Source organism: Antrostomus carolinensis, unplaced genomic scaffold (assembly GCF_000700745.2).
Source record: "Antrostomus carolinensis isolate BGI_N321 unplaced genomic scaffold, ASM70074v2 scaffold41986, whole genome shotgun sequence".
NCBI lineage: Eukaryota > Metazoa > Chordata > Aves > Caprimulgiformes > Caprimulgidae > Antrostomus > Antrostomus carolinensis.
The window spans coordinates 15,712-41,636 of NW_010323448.1; the positions used below are offsets into that span (position 1 = coordinate 15,712).

At 37.0% G+C, this 25,925-nt stretch overlaps 1 protein-coding gene across 1 annotated transcript in view; it reads left to right on the plus strand.

Moving 5' to 3' along the window:
• LOC104526983 (collagen alpha-1(XIX) chain-like) overlaps positions 1 to 21,500 on the plus strand; it is a gene marked incomplete at its 3' end in the record, with an annotated part of 36,334 nt that extends 14,834 nt beyond the window's left edge. The window contains exons 4-9 of the mRNA XM_029085601.1: positions 14,849 to 14,972; positions 15,360 to 15,635; positions 17,382 to 17,462; positions 19,557 to 19,682; positions 20,151 to 20,213; positions 21,390 to 21,500. Coding sequence (XP_028941434.1) covers positions 14,849 to 14,972; positions 15,360 to 15,635; positions 17,382 to 17,462; positions 19,557 to 19,682; positions 20,151 to 20,213; positions 21,390 to 21,500 — 781 coding nt within the window. The remainder of the gene's footprint in view (positions 1 to 14,848; positions 14,973 to 15,359; positions 15,636 to 17,381; positions 17,463 to 19,556; positions 19,683 to 20,150; positions 20,214 to 21,389) is intronic.
• Between the last annotated feature and the right edge of the window lie 4,425 nt (positions 21,501 to 25,925).

Here is a 25,925-nt window from a genome sequence, read left to right on the forward strand (position 1 = left end):
AAACCCTGAAATTGCACCTTCAGTTTACTGATTTGACCTACCCTGTGGAAAAGAATTCTGTTGTTCTGATTCAAAACACTGGCACCTACAGTATCTAAGTAATTTCACTTTTTGCTATATACTCCTATATAGAATTCCTTTTTATTTTCATCCAATATGGATGCCAAAACTATTTTTCAGTTTTTGTATTGGATAAGATAGCGAAACTTAAGACATCTACTGTCATAGACACCACAATTGATAGACAAAGTTACTGTGTTATTAGCTTTCTAGATTAAGCACAAGCAATTTACCTGAATGCTTCCTTATGGTGCTTGTTCAAAAAAAAAAACCCACACAGATTCTGCTGTAGATTGTTCGGTTTACCAGTATGTTAGTTGGAGAGAGCCTTAAGCACTGCTGGACTGTGGGGAACTTTCACAGGAGTTTACACGTCTCTTACTCCTTTGCCAAATGTGCTGACTTTTAAAATCTTTGTAATGATGTCTTAGTCTTTTTTGGCCATCTTTTTTCATAGAATCATAGAATGGTCAGGATTGGAAGGGACCTTAAAGATCACCTAGTTCCAACCCCCCTGCCATCAGCAGGGACACCTTCCACTACACCAGGTTGCTCAAAGCCTCATCCAGCCTGGCCTTGAACACTTCCAGGGAGGGGGCACCCACAACTTCCTTGGGCAACCTGTTCCAGTGTCTGACCACCCTCACAGTGAAGAACTTCTTCCTAATATCTAATCTAAACCTACCCTCTTTCAGTTTTGTCATTAACTGCCCTTATGAAAAGTCCTTCCCCAGCTTTCTTGTAGGCCCCCTTCAGGTTTTGAAGAAAAAAGCTCCCCAAAAGTGGGTACAAGATAGTACTGTGAATCAATAACAAGACGCAGGTCTAAGTCTATAAGGAGACCTGTGTTTGAGAAGAATACTAGTCAGGATAACCTTAGAACAAAAATACAATTGCAAAATTAATACAGTTGAAGCTTCTTAGAAATCCAGAGTAAATACGGATATATACAGAAATACTATATGCAGCCACACAGAACTCTCCTGGATATAATGCCTGCAGCTGAGGATAGACTGTAGCCCCCATATGTTGTAGTATAAAATTAGAGATCAAAAGATGATTTATCAGTTTTGCTGATTGGGCTGAGAGTATTCCAGTGTCTTTGTAAAATGCATGTAATTTCTCCAGCTGAAGCAGTGGTGCCATGTGCTTCAGGAATCAGTTATTAGCAGACTGAAAAAAAACCCCTAATAAATCAGATTTTTTTCTTTGGCTTTCATGATTTAACGCTTTGTGAAATGTAGTTTGCATTAGCTATGCTGTCAGGCATTCTTCCTCTTAACTAAAGCTGTACCTACAAAAAGATGTTTATGCTGATACATCTGTGTCTATATTGGGGCTTTGTTGTTTAAAGAAGGGGTATCGTTCCATTCCCTTCCCCCACCTTGTCTCTGAGTTTCTAGTTTTTCTGTCTAAAAATGGTTTATGGGCTCTCTCACAGTGAAACTGCCTGATACTTTTTTCATTATACTGATTTTCATTTTTTTTTCAGTTGGTTATGAAAGATTTTTGGCCTCTAGTATTTTTCTGTGGTTGGCTCTTTGCATTTTTTATCATTATGCCATAAGTATTTTTTATTTATAGAGATAAATTGCCAAATTTTTAAAAATACTTCTTTAATTTTCTATGAACAGAGCAGTCCATGCCCTGGATTATTCACTTGGAGGTCTGGGTATCAACTTGATTTCAGTCATAAGTGTACAGAGTTTGCTGATTGCAGCCTTGTCTCAAGTGAATATTTGTCATGTCATAAACTCATTTCAAAACTTGGAATGATTTAATAAACTTCAGCATGAAGAACAGTCTGTAATCTATAGAAACTAAGTTCTGATGTACAGATATTGGTGTATTAATAGAACCATGTGCAAGAGATCATGTTATTTTTGGATTTAGTGAATGTGACTAGTTGCAGAATCTCAGAATTCTATTAAAAAAAAAAAAATTCTAAAAATACTCTGGGATTGAGCATGACAACACAAGCCTTGAATAACTTGTTGATAGTTCCTAATATGGCATTAGGTTTTTAATTGTCATGTGAATATGCATGTATCTTTTATTTTAGAGATTAGGCTGCTGCTTATTGCTACACCTGTAATAGCAATGTTAATGTTGAAGTCCTTGATAAACTTTGATTTATCTCTTTTACTCAGTTTTCTCTGTGGGCTCTGCTGAGTTTAATAAGAAATGCATATGTTCATAATCTATTGTAAACAGCATTGAATACTCAAATAAGCAGTGCTGATTACTCAAATACTCGTGAATGCATACCCCATAAAAGAGCAACAGCTATTTTATGGCTCAGGGTTGTGAGGTTTGCTTTGGATCACTCCTGAGCAGTACCAATACAGATAGCATCATCAAGGTGCTGTGACTCCATGCACCTTATTTTTTATCTTACTGGATCTCTCTCTAAGGAAATGCTAGATGACTTTAAACGAATCTATGAAACTAAAAAGAAGATAATAGTGTTCACCAGGAGCACATACGATAACAGGAATTGTTTGTCAAGACTCGAGGGGACGAAGTGCACTTTCAGGTCCAGTTCTTCCACTTGGGACCCTTCATGCTGAATCTGCTTGCTTTGAAGTACAGCACATGCAATTGCAGCATTAAATTATTGCTGCTGTTCAGGATTGGCATTGAGCAGTTGTACAGGATTAGTAGGTAATGCTTGCTCATTTTCTAGATAAAAGTGCTATTTGGAAACGCTTTTTGTGAGGGGAGTCTTCTAGTGCAGTAGCTTAGTCTTTATTAAGTGGTTCCTGTGAAATTTAATCACATTAAATGTTTCACATAGGATGTTTCATTCCTATATGAACTGTGGACAATATGTGACAAAGACAGTAACTCTTAAGAATAATAATATGGACAGAGACACTAGAAGAAAATGTACCACAACAGGATCAAACAGAAAATAAGTTGTAGTAGTAGTTCAGTAATGAAACTGTATATGAGGACTCGAGTGTCTGAAAATGTTAGATGCAAGAAATGCCATCAGATGTCTGTGTTTACTCAGAAAGGAACATAGATATTGAAATGATTTATTTTTTGTAGGTTGCTTTCCTTTCCACAGGACTTGCTTCAAATTTAGGAAGTGATAAATGATTGTATTACTGCTTGTATGTGGAGACAGATATGCTATGCTACCAGGAAATTACATAAGCTTAAGATTGGTTTGTTGTGAAAGCATTAGGAGCACTGAAAAAACACTTTGTGATTCTAGATAGCTGATATGATTTAATGGAAAAGTAAGTCATGACTCATTAACTGGTTAGAGCTCTTGAAAGATTGAAGAGTTATAATACAACCTGGCTTCATTGCTCTCCTTAAAGTCCAGTTAGCATTACTGATATGAATCTGTATTATACCCAAGATTACATTTTTTACAGCCTCCTAACTTTTGTTATTGCAATTAAATATCATCTCTTTAAACAGCTCATGTTGGATTGATTTTGTTCTCATATAAAAATAAATGTATACGCCTATCCAACTGGCTCTAGGAGGCCCTGCCTGAGCAAGGGGAGTTGGGCCAGATGACATCAACCATTCTGGGATTCTGGGATTCTATTTTATGCTATACTGTTAATGGATTTTCTTCCTTAAGAATATGTATAGATTCTCATAATATTGGGTACTTAAATTCTGTTGTCAACCAAGCAATTTATAGGGTAAGAGCGAATTCATCAAAATGCTGGTTTTGTCATAGGACGGTGGTGGAACAAAGTATTTCCTTTTCAAAACTTCCAAAATATTTTTTGCATCTCATTGCATGTTTAAGTGTTACAGTTTTATATAATGCAAAATATTGGTGGTATTAGTGATATTTTCTTTGCTGTTATAACTCTTCCACGCTTCATCTACTGGCCTGAGGTTTGCAGTAGGTAATATGATCTTAGAATTTTCATCAGTGGTAAAGATTGCAATCTTAGACTTACTGTTGAAAGTTAAGATCACTCTTCATTCTAGTTCTGTTACTTTTACATAGAAGTTACATAGATGATTCAACCTTAAATGAAGTTGTAGCTGATGCATTGTTTTAATGCAAATAATTTGTACTGTGGGGCCTTTGCTGTTTTGTGAAATGTTTGTAAATTCCCAGCATATCAAGCTTCCTTGTTTGAGCATAAAGCATCTGGCTTGGTTCCCTAGCCTGAGAAGGATTCCCAGTAGTATCCAGTGTTCTTTCAAGTTGACTTTGGTGGGTTCTTTCGATGTGAAGCTTAGCAAAAATCTAAATAAAATGTTCATTGACTTATCCAAAGCTACCACTGCTTGAAGCCTCCTTTCAACACCTCTGTCTTGGGCCTAATGCAAGACCTCGTCTCTCTTTACAAGTGTTTTTTTTTGTTCTCTCCTAGCCCTTTAAAGGGAATACCTGGCCAATTCCCAGCTGGGTCTGACAGTAACAGGGTTAGCATGTCAGAGATCCTTGGCCCATCCTGGCAAACATAGTTATGAGTCAGCAGACAGCAATGCAATGTTGATTTTTTTAACCTGATATATTTTAACCCAATTTAATCTGTAATTTACGAAGATTTTCATTATTACAGAAAGTGAGATGCAGACTAAGCTGTATGTACTTTTTTCTTTTTTTAAACTTTACTTTAGTTAGACAACTCATTTCTAAGTCCTGAGACTACATAACAGTAATAACTTCCAGTTTCTGAAAATGCTGCTCAGTCTTTCTATGTAATGCAAATGAATTTTTTGATCTTTTATTTTCTATATTCATTCACTTAGAACCCATGAATGTTAACAATTTTTGCAAACTGTAAAAGAGCACAGATATTTATCTAATTATCCTTCAAATTGTATCACCAGGCTTAAATATTCATAGACTAGTCATGCCGTGTGTAGGGGGTGTTAAAGCAAAAGCATGTTTTCTCTCTGTAGCTTCACTCTTGCAGCTGACAGAGCTACTTATTTCAGGTCAACGCCTGGTATCTGGTATCATTAACCTTCTTTCCTACTCCAGTCTCTTCTGTTGGTAACTTAATCTTCACAACTTATACCTTCTTTTTTGGGGGAGATCAGCTGGAACCAATGGGTAGATATATCTATCTGTAACAGTACTGTAGGCTATTTGGTGTTGCCTGTGCCCTTTTTTCTCAAGCACTTCTTAGCATGGCCTGCTTGTGACTTTGACCTGGAATTAATTTATTTATAGGTCGTTCTGCATGCTGAAGGGGAGGAGACTAGTTAGCCAGGCAGTTATTTGAGGAGTTTAGGAAAAAAGCATCACTTAGTGTTTGGTTCAGCTGCCCTCCATACAGCAGTCCTTCTAGCTCTCCCTTTCCACTGCCAGCCATGCTATTATGTTCACTGTGAGCACTCAGCATTTTCATAAGAGGGATGCTGGCCTGTGAGATCATTTGCCTTTTACCGTCAGACAGGGTTGTCTTAGGACCAGGGAAGGAAGCAGGGTGCCTATTCCAAGCATAATCAACAATTCACTTTGCTAGCTTGTTCCATTGATTCATTGTAAAAAGCTACTGAAAGTTTGAGATGGGTGTGAGGGGAGACTAAACAGGAAGAAATTGAGGGTTCTAAGGAAACAAGACTTTTAGGTTGGGTAGCACAAAATACACAAGGTAACTCTCACAAGACCAGCGTGAGAAATAGGAGGGTGTGAGTCTCCCAGCCTGCAGCTCTGCTGGAGCTGACTAGCCCTCCTGTGTACCAAACTGAAAAGTTTGTTCTGTTTCTGGAATCAGCTAGCATCTCTAGATGCCTGTACAAATGTCTGTACAGTGCTGGTAAACTGGCTGTGAAAACTGCAAAGGAGAGATGGATGCTTAGATTACTTTTTCTCTAGAGAAGATTATATATAGACCTAGAAAAAAGAAACATCATTCCTGATTTCCTCCTTCCTTTCCCAGGTATAAAGTGCATCATCTCTCTTCAGATTGAATTATCATGGCCTTCAATAGACAAATCCTCTATTGTAGTCTGCATTTTCTTTGCTTTTCCAGACCACAGCAACCACTGAGACCTACAAATAATTAACACTGTACCATAGATCTTTCTTCAGGGTAGGAAACTTGTAAAAATGTGCACAGAGCAGTTTTTGCTGACAGTTGACTTTCAGAGGTTACCATAATTATTTTTTTTCCTCTAACATCTTCAGAGGGTTTCTTGATCAGCTGAATAACTCCATTCCACTGTAGATAATCATATTTAGCATAAGAATTTAATATCTCATTGGCTTCAGAGGCCATGAAATAACAGACTACTCTCATAACTAGACCTATTGTCTCTGTTCCATTTCTGGGAGCAAACTAGAAGGACCACATGAGTTATAGAGCTGCTTGTATACTGTCTAAATAAGTATGTTAAAAGTAGATGTTAAAAGAAGTATGTAAAGTTACTTTAAAGTATTTAAGTTCACATCCTCTTCTCTTGATGGTTGCCATACTTGAAAAAAAGAGTACCACAATTGGGTTTAAAGACATTTAGCACAGCAGAATGGCCTTGAGAGATTATGTAAAAATGCCAAAAAGTTTGATACATTTCTTGAATGACCTGAAGAACACTTAAATCTCTGCCATTCTTTTAAGCACAAATTACCTTTAAATTTTGAAAGAAGACTGTATCTTACGAGACAATCACAAACCCACAAACATACCACCACAGTTCTCCAGATTCTGCCATTAATCTCCAAAGAGAAAGTTTTGTTTGGTTTTTGTGGATTGCTTGTGAGAAATGTGTCAGACCGTGAGTAAGTTTCTTTGTAGAGGCAATCAATTTACTAGTGTGGTTCTGAGTAAGGAAAAGCACTGAAGATGTCTGTTCATGCTGGACAATAAGACCATGTTTGCGTGTGTGCAGGGAGGTTTCATTCCCTACAGTGAATCACAGCAGTAGAAACCCATTAGAAAAATGGGGAGGGGGGGGGTGTGCATGTGTGTGATGTTCTACATTTAGCTACAGAAGGGAAAGGAGAGTGAGACATGCCTCCGGGAAGCGCATGATGAGAGTTCATAAGAAATGGTTTTCTTTTGAGTCTGTGTAGCTATGATAGGGAGATGGATGCTGGTACTGGAAGGAGCTCTTCCTAACTGATAATTTCGATACGTGACCAGATTTATCATCCATGGAATGTGGAGAAATGCTCAGTGAAAGGGTACTTGGTATGAGGAATATCACTGTGTTCCCAAGACTCTAAAACCAATAGACTGAGTATGACTTCTTATTGTAATGTCCATGTGAGGAGGGGCAGATGGAACTGAAGGTTTCAATTACTAATGCATCAGTATCTGCTACAGAGGTGCTACCTGACTACTGAAAATATATATGAGAAGAATCAGGTTGAAAAAACAGACTGGAGCAACAAAGGCTAGTTTAGATCACTTTCTGCCAGCAATGTTAGAAAGTCTCTGCATGTTTCTCTGTCAGTAAGTGATGCCAATACATGGAAAACCAATCTGGTTTGAGCAGCATGAGGCAGAGGGATACCAGAAAGTGTCATGCAATTGCATGGTTAGGAGAAAGCAGATGCAGATGAAATGTTTTTCCTCTTCGTGAAAGAACTAGAGTTGCACATTTTTCTCATTTGTGTTCCCCATCTCTCAGACACCAAGAGCAGTATGTTTGTTCTCTGGTCATCTCCTAAGGAAAAGAAACAGTCTGAATGCAAGACCTGTATTTATTGTAAGACCTGAGTGAATCATATAGATTGACTTCAGTCTTTCTGATAACCATGCATTAGATGCTGAGCTCAAAAGTGTCTGGAGGAACATCTCGGTGCCTGTGTACTGCAAAAGCCACCCACATCTTTCTAGTACCCTATGCTTTCTCTGCTTGCTTTGTACATAAAAAGACAGCTTACTGTAGTATATCCATTGTCTAGATCCACTCTTGCATTGTGTTTTCTTGAGTCTATACCAATGCAGGTGTGGGAGGATCTGTTGGTGAATATGAGATTACTTTGAGTAAAGTTTTAGCTTGCTGAAGGAGTCAGGCTCTGGCTTTCTCTTCTTTCCTGACTCATCTTCCTTCACAATGTTCCCTGATGAAATGGCTGTTGTTCTTTGCCACCCCATGTGCCTCTACATGGAAAGATGTTTACTACTGATTAGAGCAGCGTAATTTACTGTGCAACATTCAGGGTAAGGTGTGGTATTTTGGAAGAGGAAAAATGCTGTTTGAATATAGCCTTTTTTAATGTGATACTCTTGCTAGTTTCTGAACCCATTTTGTCATCTTTTTACATTTTTAAAATATATTCGTTATTAAAAAGGGGAGAGGAAGAATTAATGACTTCATGCCCAAATCACACATTCTTCCTTTTGATAGCCTTTGGTCTTTTCTAGGGTTATTTTTATTTTCCAGGTACAAAGAAAGTTCACTGATTGCTCTGGGACCTATTTGGTTCATAAAACAAAAATCCAAGTTGAGCAAGGCAAGTGTGTAACTGTATCAGAAGTACTGAACGTTGTCTTCCACAAGATATGACTCCAAAAGCCTAAATGTTGACCTGAATTTTCTCAAAACTTTATTAGGCTGCAGAATTCTGCTTAGGAAAATTAGAAGATAAATTGTCGTGTTTCCAGTATCTGTTATTATATGTTACTACTTTTCAATCTGTTCTTATTGCTGCTGATTTTTTTATTTTATTTTATTTTATTTTTAGAAAAGTTAAAATGCACAGAAATTGACTAAGCTTGGAAAGCACACATAGTTTGTTAGCCTGACCTCTTTAAAATCAATTGAAGACTGGCCTTTGACTTCATTAGGGCCATGGGTTCACCAATAATTCCTGTAAATAAGGATACAGAACACTACTCTCCTTAGAGTAAAAATACTCTGCATAAGCATAAGCGTTTTGGTATTTCTATTTCTCTTTCAAACCATTTTTTTTTATAATGCCCTTTAAAATTTTGATAGCAATAACATTGACTTTCACCAAAAAAAAAAAATTATAAACAACCTGTGTATTAAAAGTGACAGATAATCTATACCTGTTCAGTAAATGAAAGCACAGGCATGCTGAAGTACATGAAATATTTGGTAAATGCCTCTTTTCAATGTTAAAATAAAATTTGCAGCTTTGCTTTCAGTGGTACATTTTCTGAGTGAGTTGTGCTCTCCATAAGTAATTAATAACTCTTAAGCTGTCTGAATAGTTTCCCTTGAGTTGCATCATATAATGTGTCATATGAAAACAACTTGAGGCCTAATGTAACATGAAACTGTATAGTGCATCTTAATGTGATTTGAGGAAGATGGATGGGAAGGAAATTATTTCTTATTCTGAGTAACAAACAGCTGTTCTTAACTTTTATTTGAAAAGAATTTAAAATACCCTTTGTAGGCAGAGACTGGTAAATTGGTCCAGTTAGTTATTTCCACTTCTCCCATTATACCAGTCAAGTAAGGTAAAAGATGAGAATCAAAAATACAGTAATTTGATGTAGAAATATTGAGAATAATGTGGAGATTTGTATTTGTCACCTGAGCTTTACTTTTTTTATTCATAATTAATCTCAGTTTAAATCCCTTTGCAAACATGAAAAGATTAAGATTTCAGTGTCTCCATCAACATAGTACTAAATAAATCATTACCCACCATAGAAAAGTTGTTTAAACTCCTTGAGCTCTAGTCACCAAATTATTCTAACATTGTCATGTTACAAGTGACATATACCAGGTAATGGTATATGTCAGCTGGAAAAAATATGTCTTGCCATAAACTCTAAACATCTCTCACTTCACTCTCAGGAAATGTAAGTTGGCTCATATTTCTCTTCTTGGAAGATATTCAGCAAGCTGGAGGCTTCATTGATACTTGTAAATACGGAAGTTTATCATATACTGTAGTGTATTCTCATTCGATATGGAACAATTAGAGTTCATAAGATTTAAAAATAGATGCTGCTTTTCCATTAGTACTTTTTTTAAAAATAAAAACAAAAGGTAAATAAAGGATTGACTTACTAAATTTGATATGTGTAACTCAATGCTGCTTTACAAAGATAGAACTAAAACTGTTTATAGCACAGTGAATACACAGTTAATTCATTCATAATTACTTCTTTTAGCATGCTAGTACTAGGAGAACCAACTGGTATCTGTATTTCAGAAATTTTAAGAACTTTTGAGGGAACAAATTAATAAGCGAATATTTTACCAAAAATCAGTCTATATTTGATCATTACCAACAGTGGGAGGCATGCACAAATACAGTTGTAAAGTTCATCCAAAATTCCTGTAACTGCTCTTCTAGTAACCTCATAATGTACACTCTGTGCTCTGCTTGGGCCACAGCACCTGTTTTTAGGAAAAATTATGGCTACAATTAATCCAGTGAAAAAGAGGAGAATGCAACAAAAGCCTTTACTGCTCTAAGTATACACATGCTTTGACCAAGTGGTGCATGATTGTTGCAGGAACATCAGTGTGTATTTATTAACATTCTGGGTGCACCTGCCTGATGCTTCAACCTATGGGACATTAAAAGATACCTGAGTGTCTGGATTTGTAACATCTATATGTATAGTCTAAAACCTTGTACTGTTAGAGATTTTCCTGCTTGTTATCTTTGGTCTCCTCAATCTGCCAGCTGGGGCCTCTGTAATTTAAAGTACACCTCAATTCAGCGGTCTAGGGTGGTGTAAATTCCAGCCTGTGTATTCAGTTCATGTGCTTCAATTCCTGCTATTGTTTTAAGCAGTTTCCACCAAGGGTGTGCTTTGCTTTGCCAACACAGTGCTCCATTCATCAACTAACTTTTTTAATTATTATTATTATATACTACTGACAATATGGACAGAGGGAGAAAATCAAACTTTCTGAATTCCACCGAAAGTATAATTTAGTCAGACTTTGGGCGCCTGAGTCTCAGAGAATGACTTAAATTGCCTACTCTCAAGCACCACCTAACCCCTGGTGGCACCTAAAATGAATCATTTGGGACAACAGATTTTGCCTGGCGTCTGGGCAAAAGTTCCAGGGAAGCTGAGAAGTACCATGGCTTAAGCAGCCAGGCATGTAACTCCCACCCAAATTTTATTGTGATTCAAAGATGTGTATAGAGATGTCCGAACGCTGCCTATGTCCCCAGAGGTGCCTTAGCCATTGACTGTGCTTGAATAGCACATAATAAACTTGGACAGCATTGAACTCAACACAAACCACAGCAGTCATGAACACTTCCAGTGTAGAAGAGGGAGAGAGGACCTTTTCAATAGCCTTAAAGCTTAGAGCGGTCATCCAGAAAGGATGTCTGGTTTGGATTGTCCTAAGCTAAGGAAGCTCAACAGGAATAGGAGAACTTGACTACTGTCCCACAGTTAAGGGTATTTCCTGGGAGAGGAAAGTCTCAGGTTCATATTTTTGCTCCCAAGTCTGATTATGTATTTTGCTTCAGATACTTTTGTCCAAAGGAAGTAAGCATCCCCTGGTTCAGTGACCATACACCAAGGATACCCTAAATTGCTTGTCTGTTTTAATGTGTAAGTGTTTTCTTGTCATCTTCACAGACAAATTTGCACGCTTATTAATTGCTACTCTTATTTCTTTAATGTTAGAGCTTTCTTAAGACCTGTCATCTCTTTTACTGCTTTTGACTTAGACACCATGATGTACAACCCTAAGTTAATGTTCTTTATATTTGTGCTTTACATCTGTAGACTTTGAGGTGAGCTTGGTACAGGTTTTTTTCATCTTTATTCCCTCTCTACCTATGCCACATGGAAAGGGTAGATACTCTGTGATGAAGTACTTGTTGAGCTGTGGATGTGTGGAAAAACTTGGGTTTTTATTTTTCATTAACATTTAATGCTGCTTCTTTTACTGTTTTCACCCTGCACATGATGTATCCTTAGCTTCCTCATTGAATTTTAAATGTTGGTAGATGCAATCAGGTGAAACAATATATTAAAGATTCAAAGAACTTCTGAATTTCAAATTCAATATTCCACTAAATTTGTTTTGGCTTTTCTCATGTTCTGATTATGAGGTTTTATGTTCATGTTTCTGTTCCAGCTTCTTTTTTCCCCTCATCAAATACAATTAAATATTTTTTGTTTAAAACACATACATACTTTGCCTATTTCTGAGGAGTTTTAACTGAACTTTACAGAGTAGAGATAGCATAGTAGTAATACTTAAATTTTGCTATAGTATCTTACTGATTTTCTGTACCTAACTTCAATGCTAGATGTGTAATTTTTATTTTATTACACTCACTTGAAGCCATTCAGGGAGCAAAAGCATAGGGGAAATTGTGTATAGTAGTAAATAGTATGCTAGTTTTCTGAGTATTTTATCCCTTTATTTTTTTTCCTTTTAGCATTCACCATCTAGCTGGAAGGATTGAGTGTTAAGTGTGTGCTTTAAAGCATCTGTTAATGACTTTTTGGTCAACAAAGTTTCCAAGAAGGACAGGGAATAATCTCCATTCTTGGAGTCTCAAAACTCAGCTGGTCAAAACTTACAGTAAGGTAATATAGTTTTCAGGTTGGTCCTACTTTGAGCAGGGGGTTAGATCCATTGGCCTCCAGAAGTACCTTCGTACCTAAATTATTTTGTGAATCTAACTGAATTTATCCTTGGTTCAGTTCTACTTAAATCTTTACTCTTTAGTTAACTCCACTGAAATAATTGTAATGCTGTTAGCAATTAATTTGACCTTGTCTGCTTTTCTCATTTCTCCCAATACAGTTTTATCTGTCAGAGGTAAGAGAAGCCAGAGAGAACTCCTGCCCTTTTTCATAATGCTGACCCACACCTTAACTTTTGTCCTGTTTCCCAAATAGTTTGATAAACAGTTAAGGAAGGTAATTTTATATCATGTGCATGATAGCTCTTAAAGTGTAGTGAAGCTTACAGTGAAAGGCAACGATGGAGGGAGAGAGAAAGGAAAAAGTGCTCCATATTTACTAGAATACCTACCATGTCCAGAAACTACTTCCATTTGTTTTGCAGACTTATCATACCAATCATGATTTTTCCTTCTTTCAGTGATTTCCCTTCCATTATTGTCTGCCCTTTGCCCATTAATGTAAATGTCCCTGTGTCTCCCAATATAGAATTTAGCTGGGAAAGTTAATGGGTTTTGGAAAGCTAATCAGATGCTCCCACAGCCAAATAGCCTGTCTAGTTTACAACTGTAAATCTGAGGTACCATCTCCTTAGCTTGCCTGGAGTGCTGTAAACCACAGGGCTGATCCCATGTCCAGGTAGTTTATTGTTCTGCAGAAAGGCATTCATGTATTACTGATGCCCAATTAAGGCATTTTCTTCATAAATCATAAACATATTTTTTATGCTATAATTAAATACAGAGTAGTATGAAATCTAGATCTATGTCCTGCAAACCTTGTTTGCTTTTGCCTTGCCTTTTGACATTGAAACATCTATAGCTATGCAACAGAGCATGTGGGTCCACTAACAGTGTGAGTGAGCAGCCAGTTTGGTCCTGGGATAAAACAGGAATCAGCTGTGGGAAGTAAGCCAAAGAAGTGTGATTCCCACATAAGGGACTTAAGTAGGTGTTAGTCCATAAAGAAGCTCTTTGGCAGGATTTAGAGCAGGCTTCTCTACACAGAAGACACTTTTCCTGAGATCCTAAGTTAACTGAAGTGCACTCATTTTCAGGAGGGTTGTGGGGTTATTGTCTTGTCAGCTGGTGCTTTCCACTTTTTTTTTTCTTCCCCTTTGTTTTGTTTTAGTTTTGGGGTTTTTTTCATAACACATTACTGTGTAATTATAATCCCAGTTCTAGTTTTTTAGAGCTAAACCATTTACTTCAGTTGATTGTGGGAAGAAAAATAGAGGAAGTTTTTCTGCTGCTTGGGGCCCTCAGGTTTATTCTGCTCTGATCCGGGGAATGCCTTTTGCAATGTGGCTAATTGGGCAATCCTGACTGTTTTCAGCAAACAGCAATGTTAACACTTCAGCTGCTCGTGTATTGTGTAGTGTTTGCATCTGTGGTTTTCATTTGTCTCCCTGCTGTCTTAGAAAAGAAATAATTTGAAATGCAGAAGCTTCAAAAGAAAAATGTGGATTGTACCACCCTAATTTGTTTAGTACAGAATTAGTTTGAGTTACAGACTAATTTCATTTTTTCTGAAATATAAACTTTTCAAATAGTTCATAGAAGTGGTGTTGTATTGCATTCTGTGATATAAGTAACAAGTCAGACTTTTATATTCTTTTCTAGAGGTGTTAACATATCTAGGTAAGAAGGGAATAACAAAATCAAGCAACAAGTCATTCATTCTGAAATGCATTCCTTAATTTTGTTCAAGCCTGCTAAAGTTCAGCTATTCTGATACTCAAGATGTCTAAGTCATTGTCCATGGAGGTCACTGGATCAAACTCACTGCTCAAAGCAGGACCAACTTGAAAGTTATATAAAGTTATTATGAGCCCTCCCTAGCTGTGTTTTGAAAGTCTCAAAAAATGGGGATTATTCCACAAATCCTCTGGGAAACTTGTTCCAATATCCCAAGCAATAAATTGGGAAAAGCAGTATTTTAAAATATGTTTTTGTAGCATTCACTTTGCAGCAGTTCTTTTAAGATACTTATTCATTGTAAACACAGATTTTTTAAAAAGTTAGAACAAAAAATTCATTAGTGAAATCTTCAGTCATTTGTTCTTATAAATAGACTGAAATGTACTTTTGCGAAGAAGCATTTCTGAATGCTGAAGCCCGTGAACTTATATGAGTGAGTGTTTAGCTCCTTTTTTTCACCAGGTATTATTTCTGCTCATTCCATTAAGCAGTGTTTACGTGTATAAGAATAACAATAAATCTTTTTTTTCCTCCTTCCTATTGTAGGCAAGTATTTCCAAATGGGCTTCCTGAGGAATATTCTCTGGTTACTACGTTCCGTGTACGGCGGAGTACAAAGAAAGAGCGTTGGTATATATGGCAAGTTTTAAATCAGTATGACACACCTGAGGTTAGAGTCATCTTTGATATATTTTTTCATTAAGTTTCTTTTTTTTCCCCATATAATACTGCAAATATAACTTAGTGGACGTTTCACCACTGGATTTAGTATGGTTTATATGGAATAGACAAGACTGTTCTGAAATAATAGATGATTTATTATAGGAAATACAGAAATTCAACTAAATTTATTCAGTTAAGACAGCAAACTAGGATAAGAAAGCATGTTATGATTTACAGCTGATAGGTATTTACAAAGTTACATAGAATAATGCTTCATAACATAATTCTTGCCCAATCTATGTACTCAAATTATTTTTATTATACGTAGTTTATATATGTGTTTAATTCTTATAACTTTTAAATGACCACTTCTCTTATTTTATTTTGCTTTCAGATCTCTATCCTTCTCGATGGTACAAAAAAGGTTGTGGAGTATATGACCAAATCTGCTCAGGGAAATATACTGCATTACACGTTTAAGAGTCGAGAAATTTATCCATTGTTTGATCGGCAGTGGCATAAGCTTGGTATTAGTGTGCAGTCAGGGATCATTTCCCTCTATTTGGATTGTAATTTAATTGAGAGAAAGCAGACTGATGAAAAATTCACCATTGACTTGCAGGGAAGGACTCTGATTGCTTCCCGTGCTGCAGATGATAAGCCTGTAGATGTAAGTAGTATGAAAGGAAAACCAGATGACTTGAAATCATGTTTTATCCACGCTTTTACTAACATCCTCATAAAGAATTATGTAGATAAAAGGTTCAAAACCAGATATTAATTTTGAGTGTATATTCTTAATTTGAAGTCCTGAAATCTTTTTCTCTAAGCAGTGTTCAGTGCTGTAGCATCTGCTAAGGCAAACCCTCTGTTACCAGAGTAACTACAAAACCTCATTCCTGGTCTCAGGAGTCTGTTTTTTCTGTATTTGCTTTGGAGGAAAAGCTACATAGTTGCCATAGACATATTATTACTACATTTAACAATAACTTCCAGTGGTGATATTTTTCTTTCAATTTTTATGAGATTTTTTTATAAGTTTGTATCAGTCATCTGTTGTAGTTCAGCTTGGTCTCCCTTTGATAGAGAGGAGAGAGAAAAAAATTAAGGATTACCTCTGTATCAAGATTCTATCGCATTCCAGGGTGATTCAGCTATGCAGAAATAGGGGCACATTGTTCCTAGTTGTCACTCCCCCCTCTGAATGGGAGGGATTAGGAAGTGGCTGGAGGTGTGTTTCCTGCAGCCTTTGATTCAAGAGTTACCCAAGGCAACTCCATAATATTCTGGGCTGTCTTCTGTCTCAGGGATGCTCTCCTCTGTTTCCTCATGCAGAGGCTCACAGCAAGTAATTTGAAAGCTCCAGGAAATGTCAGTTTAAGTATGCTGACATCCAGTTACCAGGTTTAAAGCATCTGACTTAGAGTTTATAGTGACCATCTGAAAGTGTTAGCTATATTATGCACACTGTACTGTTCCAGATGAAAATAGCACATTGTAACTGCAAACTAGCCTTGTGGGAGGAATCAGTCCTGAGAGACACTAAGCACTTTTGCCTGGGCTCAGAGCTCTTATTTCATGGGGCCAAGCTCATGCTTCATTTTATTTTCTGAGACTTAGTTCAGCTTTATTTGAAATGTATGTACCATCTCCTCATTTCCAAATAGCACACAGCAGAAGGAACAGATTCTTTATATCTTATATTGGTTGCATGGCACAGAGTGGATAATTCTGAGTGGATGTTGTCAATCAGGATTTCCATGTTTGCAGGAAAACATCAGGGGTATAAAGCTAATGAAGTCAGCAGAGCAGATCTGATACCAACTGTCACTCTTCTCAGTACCAAGTGCAGGGGAAAGAATAAGATGATACAGAACAGATGCACACAAAGGCAAGAGTAGCTAGTTAAAATTAGATGCTGTTCATCTCAACCCACTCAGAATCTCTGAAACAGAAGCCTTATGTAGATAATTTGTGATTTCTGCTCTTCAGGTGATTTAGTGGCAAGGTCCAGGCAAAGGTCTGTCCAAAGCGGTAAAAGCTGTATGTGAGATAGAGCTTACCAAACCTTTACTCTTGTTCACTGCAGAAGAAAGTTCTGTTCCTGAAAAGAGGGTTTGCAGAGGATGTCCAGAGGGATAAAATGCCTATGTAACATAGCAATAGCAGTACAGAGGGATGCAACTTACATGAAGATATATTAAATCTAAAATGTGATTTACATCAAAGCCATAGATTGCATAATTTGTTCCTTAAGTGAGGAGCTGTGCAATTGTTTTGGATTTGTGTCTTTTTCCAGCATTTCAAAAAATATGCAGTGTTTTAGAGAGAAAGTTGATTTTGCCAAGATAAGAAAATGCATACTGTAAGACAATTTTTTACATCTCTTATTAATCTCTTTTTAATTTCTTAATAGATTGAACTTCACCGCATAACAATTTATTGTAATCCAAAACTTGTAACAGAAGATGCATGTTGTGAAATATCTGCAGACCTAGTAAGTTATTTGTTAAAATGCAAATTTTAACATGAAAGAAATCGCATCATTGTTTCTTACTAAGAAGTTGTAAAGACATTTCGATAGAAGTCTTATATTAATTACCTTCTAAAAATGAATCCTGTATCTGGAGTCATGGTGCATTGTTTCTTGGTGCCTAACTAAATGGCACAGTGGAACTTCAGTGAAAGGCACTAGGTGCTGCTAGTGCTTTTTAAATGTGTTTCTTAAAATTGATTAATATCTAATTAGTAACTGAGGAAGTCTCAGAGAGTAGGAGACACATCACTGTGATGACCTGAGGATGTTGATGACCGATGGCTTCAAATAACAGAGGCCATTTCAATAACAGTTGCATCTAGTGAAACATTATAGATGATGAACAAAGCCCACGAAAGCATCTGCACGATAGTGGAAGAAAAGCAGGAAGGTATTGAGGGCGTTTCCCTTATTTCAATACGCTAACATAGAGGAATGAGTGTTTCATAATTGATGAATACTTTCTTCTGCACGTGCTGAGATGTGTATATTGTTTAACATAAGGGAAAACTATTTAGTTTAGAGGGTTCACTTTTCCCATTCATTTTGATAGACAGAATCAGTGTAAACTGGAAGGCACTAGAACTATAGAAATGCTTGAAGTTGTGGATGTGATTGTTTTGCTGAATCAAGCATATTTGAAAAAAAAACCCAAAAAAACCAGAAAGAAAATAAATCAAAATATTGATCTGCCAGTTATGAGTAGTCTGTAAGAGCAGGCTTCTCTGAGGTAGCAGGCAGTACAATCACCACCCAACCTGCAGTCAGCAAAAAAATCCAGAGCATGCAGAAGGACTAATTGATTCCATCTACAAAGAGATGGGAGAAAAGGGTACCTGGAATGAAGGGATAAAGCTGCCCAAGAACAGAGAAGCAGAAGACATTGTGGGGACTGGCAACTGATAGGCGCGCAGAAGCATGGAAGAGGCTGGATCTAATTAATCAAGGGAGATTTCAATTTTAAATAATAATTTATTGTCCAAATATATTTAGAAATATATTCTTGATAATAGTGTAGGCTTTCTCTTGAATGTATAAGTTCATGGATAAGTGAAATAAAGGGATTTTTTTCTGTATGTTCTGCTTTGTGCATGGAAATACAATTTATTTAGCAGTTATGACACAGTAGCAAAAAATAAAAACAAAAAACCCCCTAATTATATATGAACACAAAAAGATCAAGGATAGGCTTTATTAATAGCATTTTAAACGTTCATTCAGCTCTATAGCTAAAAGCACCATCAGTTTAATTTGTATGTCATATGTTGAAGATGTAAAAAATGGTGGACTACTTGTTCATTACTTTAGTATTGAAACCATTACATTTTCTGATTTAATTTTTCATGACTTCATTACCAGTTCAAAAGGCTACATTTTCAGTAATTTAAGGGAAGAAATTTATCCTTGAATACAATTTTCTACACTAAGCTATAAATCTTGTGGGAATTTCTTTGACAGAAGGCTCAGAGGAGACCTCATTACATCTTAATGAGAGCTTCTGAAATTTGTCAGGTTCTGTTGACTTGTCCTGTAGTATATCTTCAGGTTATCTCAGCTCTCATGAGTTACAGACAGGTGAATAATGGCCTTAGGGCTTTTTGTTTGTTTTCAAACTATGCATGCCCAAAGTATTTCATTACAAAAAAAATAATAGAATTTTCCCTTACACTCATTCCAATAGAAGATGGAGGACGAGATGAAACTGAGAAATACTTTTTTTTTTTTCTTTTCCCTTTTTTCCCCTTCATGGGTATTTTCTGCTTCACTGCTTCTAATTTTGGAAGACTTTATTCCTCTGTCTGGGTTCTTTTAGAAGAAAGAAGTGAGACAGTCAGATCAGTTTTGCCTAGCACTGATTTTTAGTACAGAGGAATCACAATATCTAGTCTTCATTTTACTATAGCCTTTTTCTCTAATTGGCAATTGCTGTGACTTCTCTGTAAGATGGTACGTACAGGAGTGTTAAAACAGAAAGTAACTTAAAAATAGTGTTTGGATGGTATTTGTCTACTAACCAAAGTGGACCAAAAATCAGTTTGTTTTTTTTTATTTTAGTGCCCACGTGAGGAGAGGTTACTTACTACAACTTCATCACCAGTGACTGCTCATACCAGCAAAATATACACACTTCCAGGAATGCAGCAAGAATCTAGAGAGAGATGCCACTGCTTTCTGAATAAAGTATGAGGTTTTCCTCTTGCTTCTTAGTACATCATGCTGTTTAATCCTGTTTAAGTTGATTTTTTTTATAGTTATGAACAGTATCTTACTAGTTTGTAGTGTTGTAATGTACTTGTAATTGTATTTCCCGATTAAGAAACAGTACATTTTAGATTTAGTTAATTTAAAGTAAGATTTGCAGAGGTCTGTAAGGTTTAGTTGTTTGAAAACACAAGCACACACACACACAAATCCATGGTAAAAATGAGAATTATATTTAGAGATTATATTTAGTGTAAATGTTTTTACTTGAGAATAAATTATTTTCCTATATAAAGCTTTTTAAAAAATCCTTTTCCTAGATGTTGCACTGTGTTTGTTCTAAGTCATTTGCTTTCATAGGCTATTGTGATAAAGACAAGGAAACCAAACCAAATATGTATTTTGGATCTACTTCTTTGTTGATTTTTTTATTTGTTTTAAAATCAGGGAGAAGCAGGATTGCCAGGAGTAGCTGGTTTGCCAGGCCAGAAAGGAGAAAAAGGCGAAAAGGTAAAATATCAGTTGAATTCTGTCTTCCAAATCTTTATAGAATCATAGAATCATAGAATGGGTTGGATTGGAAGGGACCTTAAAGATCATCTAGTTCCACCCCCCCTGCCATCAGCAGGGACACCTTCCCCTAGACCAGGTTGCTCAAAGCCTCATCCAGCCTGGGCTTAAACACTTCCAGGGAGGGGGCATCAACAACTTCCTTGGGCAACCTGTTCCAGTGTCTCACCACCCTTACAGTAAAGAACTTCTTCCTAATATCTAATCTAAACCTGCCCTCTTTCAGTTTAAACCCATTTCCCCTTGTCTTGTCATTAGTTGCCCTTATGAAAAGTCCCTCCCCAGCTTTCTTGTAGGCCCCCTTCAGGTATTGGAAGGCTGCTATGAGATCTCCCCGGAGCCTTCTCTTTTTCAGGCTGAACAGCCCCAACTCTTTCAGCCTGTCTTCATAGGAGAGGTGCTCCAGCCCTCGGATCATCATTTATCTTTGACTTATCTTTCTTAAATAGAAACTTTATGGATTTTGTTATTCCTTAAAGGAATATCCCTACACACAGGTTAAATTCTTTATCAATCAGTCTTTGGTTCTGCAGGTGCGTTTCCTGTCAGGCAGCTTACAGCTGTCTCACTTTGAGGTCCCCTCATCAACTCCATGGAACACAGTTTACCTGCCTGGGAAGCACATGCCTACCCAACCTTGTCAGCACGTCCTATTGCCTGTTCCCCTTATACAAAAAAAAAAGAAGTTGTGTATATTGTCTGTGACAAGGATTTTCCTGTATCATGTGTGTACATCACTGCTGATGGACAGAATCCTGTACAGTGGATTCATCCTTGCAGTCATCAGCAGGAGGGTATGAATTCACTCATATGACCTCAGCATTGTATATTCTTTGACATCACTCCTACCTGAAATTTTCTTAATTGTGAAGAGAGAGGGACCCGACGTTGGTAAACCCCTAGGACAGGCCAGTTGGTGCTCCTTTCCTTTGGCCTATTCTGTATTTTTGTTCTGTAATGCTTACCATGGCTTTCATTTGTTTGAAGGTTTCCTAATAATGAAGGTCAGCATATCAGATGTTTTCCTTTCACACTTCATTCCCTAAATTGGGCTGGAGGATGCTGGATTAGGACATGTCTGGGAATGTGTTTTTTCTTCTGTATTTCTATTAAAAGGGAGCAACTCGAAATAAGTGTTGTAACTCAGACAGAGAGACAGTGGATAGGAATTCTGAGTTCAGGGATTGGAGTTTGACAGGAGGATACCTGGAATGTCCTAATCCAGAGGTTAGGATGGAGGTGTCCTAATCCAGCATCCTCCCTCACAGCACAGTTTAACACACAATCTGAAATAGTTTGTGACAACAGCCAGCACTGTTCCTACCACTGTAGTACCTGGTTGAAGTAGCTCCAGTTCTGAGAGGGCTTATCCACACAGGCGGTTTAAATTAAGTAAATTCTTTGACAGTGTCTTCCTTCCACAACTCCTCCCTTCCAATATATATATAAATCAATTTTGATACTGGCTTTATAATTTTCCTAGGTGGAAAAAAAGTTCAGGCGTGTTAGTTCCTATAGCCCAGCTGAACCTAGAGGGATTGCTGGCAGTTTCCAAATGTAATAATGAATTTTTGCTCATCCCAGGTCTATGTATATAGAGCAATTTTATATGTCTTAGAGTTAGTCTATGTTACCAACATAGGGAGTTTCTTAGCATTTATTTGGGAAACTCCTCTTTTGCTCCTGACATGATCCATTTAGAGTATTACAGATAATAAGAAGAGAAAAGAGACTCCAGACATCTTAATTTTTTTGCTATTCTGTCTCGCAGCCAATCAGCGATATTTACCATGCTAAGCAGAGTACCTCTAAATAAAGCATGTGGGTGCCTGTGGTCACCTCCAATTCTGTTCTTCTGTTTGTTTTACAAAGAAACCCTCACTGTATTGATTAAAAAACCATCCAACAGTCAATGAACCCTTTCAACTTCTGTGCATCACTGATAGCAAATTGCACAAGGCTGTGTCTGACATGGTTGGTAATTACAAAATCCAAAATTTTAATTTTAGAGGGCATCTTCTGTGATGCAAAACTGAAAATTGTTAACCTTGAGATTAATGAAAAATAAATATTTCAAGATTTATACAAATAGGGGGGTTTGGGTTTTTTTTTTTGGTGACCTACTACCTATAAGTGCAAATTTGATCTGTTTTTCATTTATTTCACTGAATATGTAGAGCCTGAGCAGGTTTATGTGCATCCAGCATTTTAGCCTAATGATGGTAAATTGACATTTGTGACTAAAAGTTAGCAGGTTGAAGTCAGAGGTAGTACAGCAAAGAGCTAGAAAGCTCTTAATTTGAATTCTACTTATCACACAGAATCACAGAATGTTAGGGATTGGAAGGGACCTCAAAAGATCATCTAGTCCAATCCCCCTGCTGGAACAGGCACCTAAATGAGATCACACAGGAAGGTGTACAAGTGGGTCTTTAATGTCTCCAGAGAAGGAGACTCCACAACCTCCCTGGGCAGCCTGTTCCAATCCAATACTTGCTACTTCCTAGCTTTGAGGTTTTTTGGGGGGGTTTTTGTTTATTTGGGGATGGGTGGAGGGCACATTACTGCTGTGATTAAAAGGATGACCTCACTGTTGACCTTTGGGAGCAAACGATTACTGCCTCAAAGAGTGCCTACCATGATGGAGTTGAATGCCACATTCTCTGAAGCTTTAGTACCATTTTTTCTTCGCCTCTACATTTGTGCAACTTTTCAGTAACACTTGCATTCAATGATAGCATTTTTACATCAATAATTCAAGAAGGAGAGGCAGCAAGACCCCAGACCATTCCAGGCATGCAAGATACATGGTTTATTGCCAGATTATGCAAAGGAGAGTAACAGACTTTGGTTGGATGGTTTGTAATACGTTATATGTGAAATAGGCAGCTTGATAGCTTTGCTGTCCAGTCACAAAAGAAAGAGTATTTCTCTAAGTTGTCTGATGATTCTTCAACCCATGTTTGCCACTTGGTTGTGCTTAGCTCTTCGGTTCGTTGTTTTCTTTTGCTTCTAAATCATATTATTATCAGCATCCAACTAAATATATTTAAATGTCTTCGCCCTCGCAGCATCCAAGTGAAAACAAGTTAATGTTAATTTTTTTAGCTTCTTTCCTAGGAAATTTTTGTATCCATTGATTTCATCTCTTGTTCAGCACAACATGACTATCCTTTTATTTTATGTTGTCACATTCCAGTTTCCTCTCCACCATAATTAAATGTCTGGCTGAATTTACATGTCTTTTTGTTGCTGTGGAATTAGTAAAATGTCTCTACATACACAAATTGGTACTAGGCTATGTTCAAACCCCCGAAAATTGCTGTTTTCTTCAGTCTATCATAGTTATTCCCTAATATCAGTCTCCGTTTTGCCTGTTTGGGAATATCTAAGCTATCACAAGTACAAAGCATGATACCTGATAAGCCATTTTTAGGCATTTTGAATTGAATTATTAGCCTGTTTCCAACTTCATTCCTGTACACTTGGCAGTACTCTTGGCAGCCCTGTACTCTTGGCTCATCTTAGTACCTCAGAATGGGTCTGAGCCAAAGTCCAAAGCTTATTCTGGGCCCAAATGACTAAAGTGCCATATTTTCACTGGAACAAGTATTGATGCAATATTGATGCATCGCTAGCAAGCTGTCCCTCTGAATGTATGGGAGCATCACTGATCAAAATGATTTAATTTGTGTGAATTGCCTTCCTATTTGTATGCCTGGCCTTCCATGATGGCTTCATGAAGATACTATGAGGACAGTTCTTACTCAACAATAGATGTATTATTTCTGTTGGCTTTGAGGAGATGCTTTGAGGGTGGAGAAGCTGCTCAGTTTCAAGTCTTGTCTCCTTTACTGAATGATGAGTTTGGTACCATATACCCTTTGCTGTACAACAAAAACTGCCTCAAGAGTAGTCATCTCTGTCCTTTCTATTTCCTGTGCAAGCTTGGATCCAGGGATGTTTTATTTGCCAGGATTTTATTTGTAGGATTTTATTTGCTGGGAGTTCCAGCTTCTGCAGCAGGGAACAACCTCCTGTTCTTTAATGTCTGAATAACTGAGACGCAAAAAGTCACCAGGACCAACTTTGTAGACCACCAGGATGAAAACTGAGAGGCAGCAGCAGTTAGGTGTACGATTTAGGTTATCCCTGAATAATATCCTCATACTCTCACAGTAGCTTGATTCTCAGCACACTGTATTTCACAAATTTCAAGTGAACTCTCCTGTTATTTAACACATTTTTATATATGTTCTGTAAAGCTGTGTTTCCTCTTCTGCTGAGCTGAGTGAGAAATTAACCATGTTTTCTGGTTTGGAAAAAATTTCTACTACTGGTATATAGCTACTCAGACTCTTACAAAAATACTCATTGTTAGCAAATATCTTTTGATCGCAATGTGAAGGTTCTGTTTTGTCCTCAATATGTAGAAATTCTTCAGAAAGAATATAGATCTCAGTAATTGAAATGATTTTGTAATATTGAATATACAAACTAATTTTTTCTATCAAAGAAGCTAAAAAGTAATTAATTTTATTTTTTTAATTTTAATTTCTCTTAAGTAAACTTAGCACCTATGAAAGATTTTAAATTTAAATCCAAAGAGAAGTAAATATTTTGGTATAATAATAACCCATTCCAAGCTGTGTTAATAGGTCATTGGTTAATTTTGTAAGTACAGTAAGGAGCAAAAAGCCAGAGGCAGAATGCTTTCAAACATTAAAGTGCCTACTGATGCACACCATGGAGAAATTTATTGCTATTCAAGTGAGCTTTATAAATTTAAATTTTACTTAAGGAAAAAGACATTTAAAAGGCTATTTTAGGATTGGAAGAAATAGCTTAATGAAATATATTGTTGCACTAGGAAAATATTTATAATAGAAAGATAAGAAAAAAGAACTCATGGAGAATAAATGAGGTGTCTGACTGCTCTTTCTGCCTATTTTCCTTGTTAGTCTTCCTTTCCTCTCTCTCTCTATCTCTGTCATTTTTCTTGTAACCTGATTCCACCTAAGGCATATCTGTTGTGTTAAGCAGCCTTGAGACTGGTTCTTTTCTGGTCTGATTTTTGTTGCAGAGGTTATTATAGGCTCTGATAGGGACCCAGAAACTGAAATGCATTATAAATAAATAATTCCTGGGCAAAATACAGCTGGCTGTTAGTAATGACATACTCAGGAATTGCAGGTGTACTTGGTAGACTAAAATCTCATAATGGGAAGAAGGAAACACTCCACACATAGGGAGCTAAGAATATATTGGTAGTCCTACTTAATGTTTTAACTGTCTAATAGTCCAAATTATCTAATTAATATGGAAAAACAAAATTAGTAACAAAGTTTAATTTTTCTTTAAAAAAAAGTCTTAAATATATACCTCTTTTCTATGTCATTGTATTCACCATTCCTGTATTCATCTTAGTCCAAAGGATGGCAGTTTTAGTCCTCCTCAAGAGGGAGTGGACAGGCTGTCAATGAGTCCTCAGTACTCTGGGGGTGCCCCCCCCCCTCCCCAGTGGGGCCACCCCCAGAGCTGAAGCAGTTGAGGCAGCAGTCAGTGGCCCTGGCGCAGGGGTAAAACCAGCAACACCCAGCTCAGGCTATGGCTGAGCCCCTGCACTGCAGCAGCTGGAGGACATAACCAGGT